The sequence below is a fragment of the Onychostoma macrolepis genome, chromosome 01, assembly GCF_012432095.1.
Source record: "Onychostoma macrolepis isolate SWU-2019 chromosome 01, ASM1243209v1, whole genome shotgun sequence".
NCBI lineage: Eukaryota > Metazoa > Chordata > Actinopteri > Cypriniformes > Cyprinidae > Onychostoma > Onychostoma macrolepis.
In genome coordinates, this window is record NC_081155.1 from 11366817 (window position 1) to 11383173 (window position 16357).

General features: G+C 35.0%; 1 protein-coding gene across 1 annotated transcript in view; it reads left to right on the plus strand.

The window, feature by feature from the left end:
- The window catches only part of pkd1a (polycystic kidney disease 1a), a 112796-nt gene that overhangs the window by 14814 nt on the left and 81625 nt on the right, over positions 1-16357 (plus strand). Inside the window, exons 2-5 of the mRNA XM_058776508.1 lie at positions 11660-11731; positions 12980-13048; positions 13601-13672; positions 15741-15904. Of these exons, the coding sequence (XP_058632491.1) occupies positions 11660-11731; positions 12980-13048; positions 13601-13672; positions 15741-15904 (377 nt within the window). The remainder of the gene's footprint in view (positions 1-11659; positions 11732-12979; positions 13049-13600; positions 13673-15740; positions 15905-16357) is intronic.

Consider the following 16357-nt stretch of genomic DNA (forward strand, 5'->3'; position numbering starts at 1 on the left):
TCACTCCTTTTTGAAAACGTATTACAAGCGACTTTAAAACTAAATTTCCTTCATTCACAAATTATGTCAAGCCTGCTTGTTATAAAGAGACATCATTTTTGTACAGCTGTTATTTTAGCCATGTTAAAAAAAACGGCAAAACCGCATGATTTTCATTTGTTTTAGTTGCATAAAGTGTAAACAACAACAAAAATAACATAACTACACAATAACAAAAATGTTATATTATTACATAATTTTGTATATTAACACTGATAAATTTATGTATGATTTTTTTTATATATTCCTCTGCGCGTCGGTCTGGTGGGTGAAGGTTACGCGACGATGTCAGTGTGAAACTATGCAAGGGCCAATGAATTGTACTTTGATAATAATAATTGCCTAATAATAATAAAAAAACAAGAACTAGAAAATAAGCCGTATTATCGTCATTTTTATTAGCTATCGTCCATATGGCTGACTATCGTCGATAGACAATAGTATCGTCTATCGGCACAACCCTAATTTCCATGTACAGAACTCTTTATTATTCAACTATGCCAAGGTAAATAACATTTTCCATTCTTTGGCACCTTTAACTCTGACAATGATCCAGTTAGTTCCAGATGAACAAAATCAACTTTCACTTGGATATGCATTAGAGTAAGGAATAACATATGATTGCAAGTTTCATGCCGACTTTTATTTAGATTAATATAGGTACAGCATTATTATTGTCCTGTGTAAATATTTTTCAATTTACATATTTACATTTTCACACATTACACTAATGAGAATGAGAATTTGGAGTAAAATCTGCTTAACTCTCATAAAAATAAAACACTTTTTTTAATCGTCTATGGTGTTTTTTTAGCATCTCACGCCATTAGCATTACTTTAAGACGTGTCAAATTATAACAGTAAAAACATGTCTTGACTGTATTATAATTCTGTCTGTTTAACACAAACATGTCCTGTGTGAAAGCCCACTCAGTAGGCAGCACTGCAGTTCGCTAGCTCTAGGAACGGAGCGTTTCTCTCCTCCTCCCCTCATTTCCCGGCAATTGGAAAGTACCCTGTTAATCATCCTCCGGGGACGGACTTCCAGGAGGAGAGGGGCCGCTCTGCCACATATGAGCCCAGAATGAGGCACCCTGCCTGGGTCGGACAGATCCAGAGAGCCCAGCTGAGGAATAAAGCCAGATGCAAGCGGCTCACAGTGGGCGATTGTTCACTGAAAGCCCCGAGGTGCTACGGTACCACTCTGGTACTTATCAGGGCCAAATACACACACACACACACACACACACATAAACACACTCACTCAGACTTAATATTTACACAAACACACGTACGTTTTGGCTCTTATTTATACACACACTCACTTAAATAAATGAGATACGTGATCACACACACACACACACACGAGCGCTGGCTAGAATCGTTGACCCCCTCCTTCTGAAATTTCAAACATAAACAAAACGGAGCGCGCCATAAAATTCTTTCCTTTTTCTTCCTTTTCCCCCTCCTCCTCCTACCCTTACGCTTTTTTCCACCTCGGCCACAACAGACAGACTGCTGTTTAGTGGGTTAGTGTGTAACCGTGGTTACAGCCAATTGTGGTTTGGCTGTTTTGCCGTGGTGATTACGGCTCTCCTCTGCCTAATGCTCATGGCAGTGGTCAGTGTTGTCATCCTCATCGCCTGAGTCCACGGCTCCAGTCTCTTCATCTTAAAACATGGCTATGTTCAAAATAGCATGCTACCATACTATGCTAGTACTACAGTATTCAAATATAAAGTGCACAGTAAGCAAAATGTCATTATGCATATAAAACTTGTTTAATCTACTGCATTTGCAAAGTGCAATAATGCACTAAACCTGACCTTTAGCAGGTTTTTAATGACATAACTAGTTTTCCCTTGCTCTTTTGTTGATTTTGATAGCTTCCATTGTCATTTATAAGTCGCTTTGGATAAGTGTTTGCTAAATGACTAAATGCAATGTAAATGTAAAACTAGGTGTAGCATAGTGAATAGTTTTAAATGTTTATTGTTGCATATTTTATACTGTTTCAAATACTACTTAAAAAAAATAGCAGGCAGTAGACTATATTCAGTATATAGTTTGCTAATAGTACGATTCCTAAACAAAGCCAGTATTTTCACAATAGCATACTACTCATACTACTTTTGCAGTATGTATACTGTGCACAATAAGCAAAATTCCTATATGCATAGAATAAATATTTAATCTACTGCATTTGCCAGAGTGCAATATTTAACCAGAATTATATTTAACCAATATTTACAAAATTTCCATGTAAACGACTGTGAATTTAGTTGTAGTGCTCATCCCAAATTACTAGGGATGGACAATTTCTTATTTCGATCATTGATAGGTTTTAAAAACGATTAATCGAGTATTCGGGGGTGGGGCATGTAATGGAGATAAATATCTGAAGACTGTTATGAAAATGAATGTTAAAAATAAAAATATGACATGAAAACATGAACACGTGATTAGAACATGATGAAACACGAGTAAGGACGGAATTTACTATAAATTTCACATCCTATAAAGTTCTCATTATAATGCTATGTTTATGAAATTCCAGTGAACTTTAAGTTACGCGCTATAGCAAGAGAGAGAACTTCCGCCGAGATGCGCTTTCAACAGCGCGCTGAAACATAGACAAGGACAGGGTTTACTATAGATTTCACATTCTATAAAGTTCTCATTTTAATGCTTATGTCATTAATGTTTATGGCAGATTTGTGCTATATTTTCATCTACATTATCAAGTGAGTCCAAAAATTGCCTGCATGTTTTCAAAGCCATTCGAAGTAGGAGTGAATTAAGGGTGATTGGGACAATTTTTGAATTTCCGATTTAAGCAAGGTTTCTTGCAATAAATTAAAAACATCAGCCCAACACATGATCTATTTCTTTAATACTGAAGATGTTAAATACCCATTTGAGGAGGAAACAATGTTATATTATGATGAAAGGATGCGTGTGTAATGGGGCGAACGAGACGTGAGATGTGCGGATCCATTTGCAGGCTTTTATTAGACAGAGACATGGTCATAACAGGCATGGTTCAAACAGGGGCAAACAGGTATAACACAGGCAAGACCAAGAGTAAATCCTAAGGAAAGCGTGTGTTTACAATCGGAGAACAATATCCAGAGGGCTTGAGAAGAGGGGTAGTCCAATGCCATGAGCAATAGTCCAGGCGAGGTACAAACAAGAGTCCGAACGGCAAGACAAGGGTTAATCCAAGATACACAGGCAGGAATCAGGAAACAGGAAACAAGGCAACACAAAAAGAGAGTGAGAGATAAATGCAGAACAATACTAGAGACTAAACAGAAACACGAAAAGGCTCAGTGAGGCAGCTAACACTAGGAGAGTGCTAAACGCTAGAACAATACTCAGCGATCTGAGCAGGAACTGAGTGCATGTTATATGGTGTGTGTAATAGCTTTCAGGTAAGCATGTGATTGGTACAGCTGTGTGCAATCAGTGCAATGGAACATGGGAAATGTAGTCCAGGGTGATGTGTAACAGATTGTGTGGTGTGAAAGTCAATGTAATCGGAGGGCGACCTCTGGTGGCTAGCGGATGGAAGTTCATGAACCAGATTCATGACAACGTGACCTACACTTTTCTGTAAACTGAGCCAAAAAAATTTTTTTGGTAACATTTGGGTGATTGGGACACAACATTTAAGGTGATTGGAACAGCACATTTTTTTCATTGATTTAGGGTAGTGTGAGAATATTTACTGTATTGCACGTTACATGTTAGTTCCTGTTTTTCCTTATTTGGTTTGTTTCCTGTTCTCATTAGTTCATTTGTCTTATTATCATTCAGTCTGATCACCTGTGTTCTATTATTCATCTCGTTTGCTCCGTTGTTTCCTGTCCTTTATAAGCCTTCTGTTTCTGTATAGCCTTTGTCTTGGATTAATGTTATTAAATGGAAATCTGTGTGTTGACGTTGATTAAAACCCCCTTTTGTCTACTCCTTCATTGTCTTCACCTATTACTACAACCACAATCCCGTTACAGCACAAGTTAGTTCGTACTTTAATATAATTTTATATGCAATATTTCATTTTCTGTTCATCATTATTAAAAGCCAATGTTTATTTCTGCTCAACTTTATTTCTCACTTCATAAATCCATCCAAAATTCATACAATACAACACATGTAACAGAGGTAAAAGAAGTCTTGAAGTCCAAAAGTCATTGAAAATATTTAAAAATCAAATATTAGACAAGCATAAAAAAAAAAAATGCTTCAGGTGGCGCACTGTGCGTACCATGAGCGCTAAGACTGACATGAGATTTGCCCCGCAAACATCATTTCAGCAGTAAATTATAGGCCCGTGTGTTCCGTATTTCTGTGGACTGAACCAGCCATGCCATTAATAATGAATGTATCAGTCTTTTGCACGCCAAAGTAAATTTCTGCTTATAAACATTACGTCAAATAGAAAGAGAAAATCGTGCTACACGCACTTTCATGAGATCGGGTTAGACTACAACAATTAATTTGTAGCCTATTTTACAATTGGGAATTCATGACAATGTTTTACATTCAAGCTACCCATAAAATGTATAGTGAAAAGTTCTTTAAAATCATCTGGGAATGCAATAAAGTAATTTTTAAAGCTGTTTTTAAAGCATTTGCTGCATGGATTAAAAAATAGGCTAATAAATAATTCACATATCAGACAAAATTGCGTTGCAGAAAATCCTTTAAATTTTAAGGAATTCAGAGCAGAGCAACACAAAAATCAGAAAAAAATATAATCGGGCCTGTTTTAGGCTTTTCCTTATTTATTTTATTTTAGACGGTGATGAAAAATGACTCGCCATCTCCTCATTGGACGTGCCTTTAGAGAGAAATACATCTTTATTCTATATTTATCATATTTGTGACTCAATTCGTTGAGTTTCGGTTCATCATTGTGAAGCGCTCCTATTCAAGACGAGACGGCAAGCACATCTTCCGGTTTCCTATTTATTTTATAAAAGCACAATGTTTTGTTGATATTGTGAATGCACACAAATAAAAGTAGACCCTTTACAGTTCCGAATGATGTATTACTCTTACCTTTTATGAGCAAAAATTACGGCATATTTTAAGTTGTTTCCACTGTCAAGAAAAAAATGCAAGTGACCGCTCTGGCGCCTCCATGTCCTGCAAAGTGCGCTTCAGCTTCCACTCTTCACACAAATGATTAAATATGTACCTAGCGCACATTTATATAGTTCAAACATTTAAACTAACATTGCGATATGCTTGAACTGTTTATATCTACAGATTTTATTTTAGGCAAGTCGTGATGATTTGGGAAGGCTAATTGATCAAACATAGGCTATGATCAGCTCGCTGGCTGCTTGGTCGTTACTTAAAAAAAAAAAAAACAACAACAAAAAATAAAAAACCTTACATTTAACGAACAAAAAGTGCTCCAAACGTATTTTAATAATTTATACAATTTATAAAAAAAACTCTGTGCGTACCCTCGGAAGAAATCCTGTAGCATCCCCCCCACCCCCCCTCAAAAATTTTATAAATAAATAAAAAATAAAATGAATACATTTTTGGGTGGCCCCATCACCAATTAACTGTTTGACAAACACAGTTAACCTGCACAAACCTTTAACAGAAACATGAATATGGTTTATTACTGCAAAAAAATTTTTTTGCAAAAAATCTAGATAGTTCATTGAATAATTTTGTGGCTGATTAGGGCTTGCATAAATAAAAAGGTTGGAAACCACTAATTTAGGGCATACAGATCATATACAATGGTTCTCTATTACAAGGTAAACAATTTTCTTAATTAGCAAAGCCTTTAAGCACTGTCCCAATCACCCAAAATTATGCTTTCCCATCCACCCAAACTGTGTTTCGGAACAACAAACTCATTCAGAAAATAGAAACATGATATTTAAAACTTTTTTACTGATTTTGTAGAAGTAATGCATCATATTTATGTTTCCATCAAAAGTTTATATAATATAGTAGCTATGACAATTTTAGGACCTTATTATGAAAACTAGCAAAAGCTTATGTCATTTTCCTCAGTTCATGCATTTCATGGTCAACTTCCTGTTTGATGCATGCCCCGCCCACCTACATGATGTCACACCAATGAGGGCATCCCATTTTAATTATGTGGTCTTATGCCTAGGACTCTGCAAAAAAAGTTTGTATTTTCACTCATTAGGTGAGAAAATAAATTCTGTATAGTTATACTGTCCCATTTTACCTTATGTCTCAATCACCCTTAATTCACCCAATTGAAGTAGGCTACTGTTGAACAAATATGACTAAAAATAAATCACTGCTGCATTATTATAGGATCAGTATTTTAAAAAAGAAACATCTAAAAGCAATATGACCATCTCAAATAACTCAGTCAATATTTGAGCATGAACATAAACACTGGTAATATGCAGCGCATTCAGCATGTTAATAAATGTTAATATCTCAACACATCCTCTATTAGATTAATCAGATATGTAGGCCTACTGTATATAGCTAACCGAGACATCATTACGTGACTTCAAAGCCAAGTTTCTCTCTCTTCTCACGTCTATACTTTGAACCGCATGCTGTTGCAAGCTAAACAATCAGAGCTCAGGGTGCCTCCCAAAGTGCTGCTATAACCAATCAGAATTTATAAATTTTTTTCCACAATCATCGTTTTCATGATCGATCATTGCTGTCACGGTCGAGTACTTGAGTACTCGATCGCTGTTGCACATCCCTACTAATTACCAGATGTTCTAACATTTTTGTGCAAAATTAGATGTAAAAAAAAAAACCGTGATTGTTCTGAGATGATAACTGCATTAAAAATGCCAGAATTTTGGCAATATTTAATACATTTAATAATGTGCTGATATAAACAATTCAGTTGGTGATCATGTGGCCAAAATATAGCATGCTACAATTTGAAAGTTTACCATTACCACATTAAAAAAAAAAAAAAAAAAAATCCATTCTGAACATAACTTACCTACACTAAGAGAGCGACGTGACGCAAAAAAAAACTAGAACATTCTATAGTCAACAAACATTGTTTGCAGGGAAGACGAGTTTTGCAAGAATAATTTTAGAGAAACACTGATGTGACTATGACTACTGTCATATTCCCTTCATATTCCAGTCTTTTTTCAGGCTAGAGAGGCTGATATGAATCTCTTTAGCTGTGGAATGAAACATACTCTCTGGGCTGTTCTTGCCATCTTTCTTTCTGTCTGTTTGACTCTCTCTCTCTCCTACTGGAAGTGGCACCAGACGGCCCTTCGGCCCTTATAAGGTGAAATCAGCGCGCCTGGTAGAGTAAAACAGAACCATATGTCGCTCGCTGACTCCCTCGCGCAGCTCCGCCAAGGGGCTCGGGCTCTGGCGCAGAGCTGCACACAGGAGCCTAACTTCTGCTAATATAAACTGAAGAGGTCACATTTATATGGTCATGTTCAGGCCGCACACTGGTGCTTTATGTTACAGAGAGGGTGGAACCTGCGTTCTATGTTCATGCACTGCAGCAACTTTATTTTGGCTCTAAAATGAATAGCTCATGTTATTGTGAATATGGATTTGTCATAACCCCACATTTCCATGCTCATGCCAGCTGTGGATCAGGATGTTTTCTGATCTCGTGCATGAGGATCTTCTCAATGACATCATTATGAACCTCTTTTTAGAAGCATGATGTGATAGTTGGATCTTCCAGTGACTCATGGGATTGGTCACACACAAACTCTTTAACACAGGAAGGAATGTTTGATATAAAGTTAAGTGGTGAAAATACAGTCAAATTTTGTTTTATTTTATGATTTATTATTTATTTTGTAGAGTATTTTGCCTAAAGCAAATCTAGCCTATTAAGATTTTTTTGCTCTGTGACAATAATACCTTTCTTTTCCTCTTTTTTTCTTTTGATTTTGAGGTGAAATGTAACTTAAACATGTACTTTGATACATAACATGGAGTTAATAAAGGAATAGTTCTCCCAAAAATGAAAGTTTGTGGAAAATGTACTCCCTCTCAGGCCATCCAAGATGTAGATGAGTTTGGAGAAATGTAGCATTACATCGCTTGCTCACCACCTCTGTAGTGAATGGGTGCCGTCAGAATGAGAGTCCAAACAGCTGATAAAAACATCACAGTAATCCTCATGACATCAGTTAATACCGTGTGAAGCGAAATTCTGCATATTTCTCTCCTGATTCAGACGATACAGCTTTTTCACTGAAGAAAGCAATATTAAGGACAGAGGAATCATATTTTAGCCGGAAGCAAACACTACTATCTTAATGATGGATTAGTTTCTTTACAAACATGCAGCTTCCCAACTTCACAAGACGTTAATTGATGGACTGGAGTGGTGTGGATTATTGTGATGTTTTTATCAACTGTTTGGGCCCTCATTCTGACGGCACCCATTCACTGCAGAGGATCAATTGCTGAGCAAGTGACAAAGTGCTACATTTCTCCAAATCTGATGAAAAAAATAAAACCCATCTACATTTTGGATGACCTGAGGATGAGTACGTTTTCAGTAAATTTACATTTGTGGGTGATCTATTTCTTTAACATATTTATGGACCACAGTATCTATTTAGTTTATGGTATACGTGCTAAAAACATACCATGATACTTTTTGGATGCTTTTGGTTGGTGGTTACTTGTGAGGCTTTCTTCCAGCTGTAGTTATGAAGTAAGTGTGCATTCAGACAGTTCCCGTCTCTCTGTCCAGAGCTCACAGCAGAAAAACAGCAGAACCACAATCCGCTCTTGTCTGTCGAAGTGAATCTGGACTCTAAATCAAGCCTTTTCAAATGCTGCATGGAAAATCTGAGCCACACGTGAGAGCTACTTCATATTCCAGCGGCCGTGCTGCCGTTCGATTTTCCAGCAATCAGGCGCAGGAACACTGAAGCCCAAGTGGAAATCATCAGCTTCAGATCTTCCTTCTGCAATCAATAAACTAAAATAAATACTTGAAGGAATGACATACAAATAAAGAGAGAAATCTCCAAAGCAAGGATTTAAAGATCAATCCTGGGCGTTTTTATTTCCATATGAGTTTAATATGTGACCTTTTTTAAGCATGAATATTTAAAGAGGCAAGCGTTGTTTAGTTTATGATTGGTTGTCTGTTGCTTTTTTTGTGAAACCCTGCAATTTGGGTTAAAGGAAGTGCTAGAAATTCAAATGTGAAACTTCACTTAATGCAATATTAAAATGGTCTTAAGTTGAGGTTAAAGGATGTTAATTTATCATTAAGCACAGTGTGAAAACCCTTAAAACTAAGCTGCAGAAACGGCTTGTACAGAAATGATTTAGCATCTTAGCAATGGCATTATGATTTATTTTTCATGCAATAAAAAGCCCTTAGTTTAAATCAATAATTATATACACAATCTGTTTTTAAGTATTTATTATAAAAATGTATACAATTAATGATTTGATATTTTATTCTATAATTATGTGCATTTGACAGACACTTTTATTCTTATTTATGTATTTATTTTAAATCAAACACTGGATCCATGATTGTTATTGTTACTTTATTTAAATAAATGATTTTATACATAGAATTATTATTTTTTTAATTAAATATTTTTGTATGCATTTGACAACCACTTTTATCTAAAGCAACTCGAATTCAAGTTTTATTTTATTTTATGAAATACAATTAATATCTTGGGCATCAAACCTACGACCTTGGTGTTCTAGTGATTGGTGTACATAAAATAAATAATTATTATTATTATTTTTTTTACTTATAGAAGTTGTTGCTGTCAGAAACAGGACTATGGCAGCACACTTGCACAATCAACTTTGCATCCTGACCAGGATAAACTCCGACAAACTAGAATAACTTTAAGGCAGAAGTTTTTCTCTGATTTCTCAGCTGTTGCCTGTCTGACATCTCATGACTGTGAGCTGAAGATATTCTTTTCCATTCCAGTTGCTTGAATAAACTTTCGGAGACCCTTACACAACACAATATAAATCTGATTGTGCTGAAAATACACTCGGTCCCTCAGTGACTGACACACATGCCAGAAGAGCACAGCGCTCCACTTTCATTCACTTTGCACTGATAAAGTTCAGATTTGTTGCCATAGTTGCACACACACACACACACACACACACACACACACGCAGGCCGTGTTATGTAACGTGATGATGTGTAAGAACGCCTCCGATTAGTGAGGAACTGACACAATAATGACTTTAGCAGAGGCTTTTCAACAGCATCGATGGTCAGTCGAGTAAAACTCCTCCTCCTCTCTTACACAGTCTGTCTGGAATGGACAGATGTTTTCTTCTGGGAACAGAGTTCACACACACACACACACACATGTGCTGACACCCGTCTGTTGTGCAGATTGCGTTATTGGTTTAACTGATTGGTGTGTTAATGGGAAAGACTGATGCTGATTGATCCATTATCCTGATTTTGTTTGTACTTTGCATTATGGGTGATGAAAGATGAACTTGAGTCTAAGAAAAAAAGAAAAAAAATGTGGGTTTAATAATTAATTCTTTATATAATACATGTGCCACATTTATTTATACTGTTCAAAAGTTTGGGAAATAATGTTTCTGAAAGAAATGAATACTTTAATTCAGCAAGGATGCATTAAATTGATTAAAAGTGACAGTAAAGACATTCATATTGTTACAAAAGAGTTCTGCTTCAAATCAGTGCTATTCATCAAAGAATCCTGAAAAAAAAAAAAAGTCACAGTTTCCACAAAAATATGAAGCAGCACAACTTGAATTATTATAAAAGATTTCAGAACACAAGTCAGCATATTAGAATGATTTCTGAGGATCATGTGACACTGAAGACTGGAGTAATGATGCTGAAAATTCAGCTTTGATCACAGGAATAAATTACATTTTAACATACATTCAAATATAAAACAGTTATTTTAAATTGTAATATTATTTCAGAATATTACTGATTTTGTTGTATTTTTTGATTGAATAAACACAACTTTGATGAGTATAAAAGGCAAAAAACGTTTGCAATATATGGTTCTTTTAGATTACAAATGTTCTTTATTTCTTTATTTTATTTTATTTTTGTGGTTCTTCAGATTAGAAAATTGCTTTCTGGCTCTTAAGCTGGAAATAGTATAAATAATATTGCAAATGAAAAAAGGACGGTAAGTAATGTCCATTTTCAGTTCTTGGTTTACCCAAAAATGCAATTGCTGTTATCATTTATTCATGTTGTCCAAAAAAATTGGAAATTTCTTTCTTTCTACACCAATGTACTCAAATTAGGGATTTGAGAGCTACGGCAGAGGGGAAGATTTCAAATTTCAGTCTGTTCCTTGCATAAATCCATTGAATGGTGCTTGTAATGTTGTACACAAGTCACAAACTACTTGTATAATACTTTCTGTGGAGCTTCGGTCTCCATTCACTTTTACTATATGGAAAAGAGCAGCATGAACATTCGGCTAAACACCTGCTTTTGTGTTCCACAGAAGAAAGTCAGTCATACGGGTTTGAAACGGCTAACTTCTTCTCAGTCTTCCCTTATGAACATCTTTCTGCAGCGGGTATCTCGAGTCTGAGTGTGTGTGAATCTCTAAGCGTCTCTCTCTGGCTTCTGTTGCAGAGATCTGTCCAGAAACCACATTCCCTCAGTGGATTCGAGCCTCTTTGATCACCTCACCGCCCTCAAGGAGCTGTAAGTGCCACGTCTCTCGTGCGTGAGCGTGTGTGTGTGTGTGTGTGTGTGTGTTTGTGTATGTGCTGGAGACGCAGTCATTCATGTATGTCTGTAATGGGTGGTCTGGTGCTTGTATAATAGGTGGTCTGGTGTAAACGTGAGTGTGTTTTTTTGTGCTAAAGCAAAAAGCCTACTCGTTTTCTAATCTGCAACTTCCTGTTCACTTTTTTCCCCTCAGCTATCAGGTATAGATTCATTATATTTTCCACAATAAAAATAAAGCCTCCTTTTCGAACCTTGAAATTATTTTCGGCCCATTTTCTCTCCAGATTTTCATTACTGTAATGCTGTTAAATACTACCATAATTACAATTATGATTTGCTATTTAAATAATGTATCATGCCATCTTTTAGTGTAGTAGATTATTTGATTTTAATTAGTTTAATGCCTGGAAAATATTTAAATTAAGTTAATTTAATGTCTAAATTTGATTATATTAAAATAATCTTAATTAAATGCTAAAACAAAAATAGTTTTTATTATTTATGTATTATTATTAATAAAGTATTAACTGAATAACTGAATAAATTAAACAATATCAAAAAATATATTGTGACATCTTTCAGTGCACTAGACATTTTTATTCTCATGACTGGAAAATATTTACATAGTTATAATAAAATAAACAATTAAAATGCTAAAAAAAAGGTGAAATTATTATTATTATCATTATTGTTGTTGTATTTGTTGGTATTATTATTTTCTTATGAGTTCTTATATATTCTTATATATATATTAGTGCTGTCAAGCGATTAATCGCGATTAATCGCATTCAAAATAAAAGTTTTTGTTTACATAATATATGAGTGTCTACTGTGTATATTTATTATGCATATATAAATACAAACACATGCATGTATATATTTAAGAAAAATATGTTATGTTTATATATTAAATATATTTATGTATAATAAAATATAATAACATAAATACATAAATGTATATACATGTAAATATGTTCAAAATACTGAATGTGTGTGTATTTATATATACATAATAAAATAAACGCAGCACACATACATATATTATGTAAACAAAAACTTTTATTTTGAATGCGATTAATCGTGATTAATCTTTGACAGCACTAATATAATATATAATTATTTTTTATTTTAATTTTTTTTTAATGGGGAACTGAACATAAATAAAGCAGACGCACACAGGTTTTTCAGTTCAAACAGCCTCCTGTTTGCTCTTCTCCTCAGGTATCTTCAGAGCAATCGTCTGGTCACTCTTCCTCACGGGATCTTCGACTGTGGGCCGTTAGCTGTGCTGTAAGTGTGCATGTGGGCGGCATTATGGTCTAGTTCCCAGACGGTTTTTGAGCTCATATGGTGAGAATGTGTAGGCGGATCTTTCTGGAGTCTCTCCCGAACCGCAGAGTCAAACGCTGAAGAAACTGAACGCGAATCAACCGGACACACTCCACTCTTTCAGCTCAAACAAAAGCAAAATAAACAGAAAGTGAAACAAGTCATGTATCCGGACGTTTATCTTTGTTGTGTGAACAGTAACACACATTCACCTCGACTACAGCGTTTCTAACACACACACACACACACACATTGTTCATTCAATCACAAGCCCATTACAACCAATTAAACGTCATTGCTTCAGGCTTTGACTGCACCATTTCCTGCTCCATTTCAACACACACACACACATAATGTCTGGTACACCAAAATCACTCCAGAACTTTTCCATATGCTGCTCCAACGGCTGAACAAGGGAACGATTATACTGAGAGGAAAAGAAAGAAGGGACTTAGAAAGAAGGAAAAACTACTGAGGTTGAGCAATAATATATGTTTCACTTTTGTCTTGCAGAGATTTGAGCAACAACCAGATCACCACCATCGAGGAACGAACGTGTGATAATTTATTTAATTTAACTACGATGTGAGTATAAACACACACATGTTTCGAATGTTGTGTTGTCAAAACTTTCAAAACTAAAAAAAAAAGCTGAATGACCTGAGCTTAAACCTGAAAACCAGTCTAGATCCTAATACTGATGCGCTGGTTTAGTTTAGGGTGACGGGTCTGTAATGGGTTTCTCAGCAGAAGAAAGCAGAAGATCTGTTCTGGCATCATGTCGTCAGATCCAGTAACAGACACACCCAGAATCCAGCTTCCAGACGCTGTACTAGCTCATTGTGTGTGTGTGTGTGTGTGTGTGTGTGTGTGTGTGAGGGATTCATTCCTGTCTGAATTGTGTTTGTCCACTGATCTGAAATTTTATAAAAACACACACACACACACACACACAAATAAACAACCTCAAAGACACAGTTATTTGTTTATGTTTGTTAATGCTTTAAAAGTGGTCATATAAATGGGTGAATCTCACAAAGAAATAACTTGGTCAAATTAATCACAATTATATTTTCTGCAATGATGATGAAGCTTCTTTTTAGGACCATTCAGATTTATTGACATTATTTTCAGCATTATGTTTGTCTCCAAACTCTCATACTATAAAGGTATTGAAAATATGTGTGGACACAATGCTTTTTAAATTAATTTTGCATAAAATAAACATAAATACAAATATTACCATTATGTTTACGTACATTTGTACAGGTTTGTGTTTGTACAGTTGTAGCAGTCTGAATCATTTATTTTATTTTATTTTTATGAGTATTTGGATAAATGGAATAATATTAATGAATATATCATTGCATCCTTTATTAAAGCAAATATTTTTATTTTAGTTATGAGGAAATCAGTCAATTTAATAATACTAAATAATATATCATGGCATCTTTAATTGCAGTAGACTTATTTTATGTTTTATTTTATTTTAAATTAAATGCAAATCAAACAGATGCACTCAAGTCTTTCAGTTCAAACTAAAGCAAATTAAATACAAAAGTTAACTGGTTAAATAGAGTTTACTCCAATAAAAGATATCATAATATATTATGGTCCCACTTTATATTAGGTGGCCTTAACTACTATGTACTTACATTTAAATTAATCATTTGGTACAATGCACTTATTGTGTACATACATGTTTTTACATTGTACTTATATTTTTAAAAATACCTATATGTAATTACATCTGTAATTAATTTCTGTTATTACATTTATAATTACACTGTTGACCCATCCCTTACACCTAAACCCACCCTTAAACCTACCCATACCACCAAACGTGTCCCTAACCTTACCCGTATCCCACCTCAATAGCAGCAATAGTGTTTTGCAATACAATAAACCACAATAAGTACATTGTACTTATTTTTTGATGTAAGTACATAGTAGTTAAGGCCACCTAATATAAAGTGTGACCTATATTATTTATATTACAAAGTACAATTACGGGTATACTTTTTGAACTGAATTTAATTTCAAAGTGTGTCCAGATGATTTGCATTACAGTAATGAGAATCTGAAGAGAAAATGTGCTTAATTATCATGAAAATAATGTCAGGAAATCCTAATGGTCCTAAACAGTCTATTTTATTGCATTTTATCACAGTAACGTTTTGCCAAATTGAAATGATTATAGTTAAAAGAAACATTAAGATTCTTTTCCCTTTGTGATTTAATATTCACATATCAAATGATTAAATGGTCTTATCCTAATTCTATTGGTGCTTTTTAATTTTCCAAAGCTTCATTTTCTAGTACAGTGTTCCCTCTGTGACTTTTCAAGTGCTGCTTTCATACGCTGATTAAAATTCCCCAGTGAACGTCTTTCAGTTCCACAATAATTATAGATTAGAGTGTGTGTTGTGTTTCCTGGACTGATAAAACAGTGCATCTGCGGTGACAGATTGCTCCGCCGCTGCTGTACCATCATTTGTGTACGTGTCAAACAAAACAAGCCTTAAGCTACACCCCGGGTTTCCACGTCCTCTTTAAATTTACTATCCTTATCACACATTGCTGTTTGAATAAAGGCCGTATAATGTTTTCAGCCTTTGCTGGTACATGAAATATTCCCTGTGTCTTTTGGCAGAGATCTGAGCTTTAACCCGTTCGTCTGCGACTGTAAGCTGGTGCGCTTGGTGAGCTGGCTGCAGGATCAGGGCGTTCGAGTGAAGCGGCCCAACTCTATGCTCTGTGACCAGCCGCCCGAGGTGAAAAACCAGCCGCTGCTCAACGTCAGTGTGCACACGTGCGGTGAGTGACAGGGACACATCTCTGTGTTTAAGTATTAACTATATGAAGTATTTAGGCCAGTTTCTTGTGCTGTTTCTGTAGTATGCAGTATGCGTACTGTGCCCAAAATGAGCGTTTTACAGTATACAGTGTACAGTATACAGCAGAGCGAACTGCGTGAAATTGTATCCCATTATGCAATGCGCTCAATTTCAAGTCAGGGGTATTATAGTTCACTAAAACTTAACTTGATGTACTAAATAAAAAAGACACATTAAAAAAACTAATGAAAATGTCAAAATATAAAACTAAAAACTAACTCAAGATATTAATAAAAACAATATTGGTATCTAATTTATATTAATATAACAGTTTCAAGTAATTAAAAAATTAAGCATAAAAAATTATACAATTTTGCATGTTAAAAAAATGCACATAACATTTAAAAAAAAAGAGAATAAATGCACAAAAATG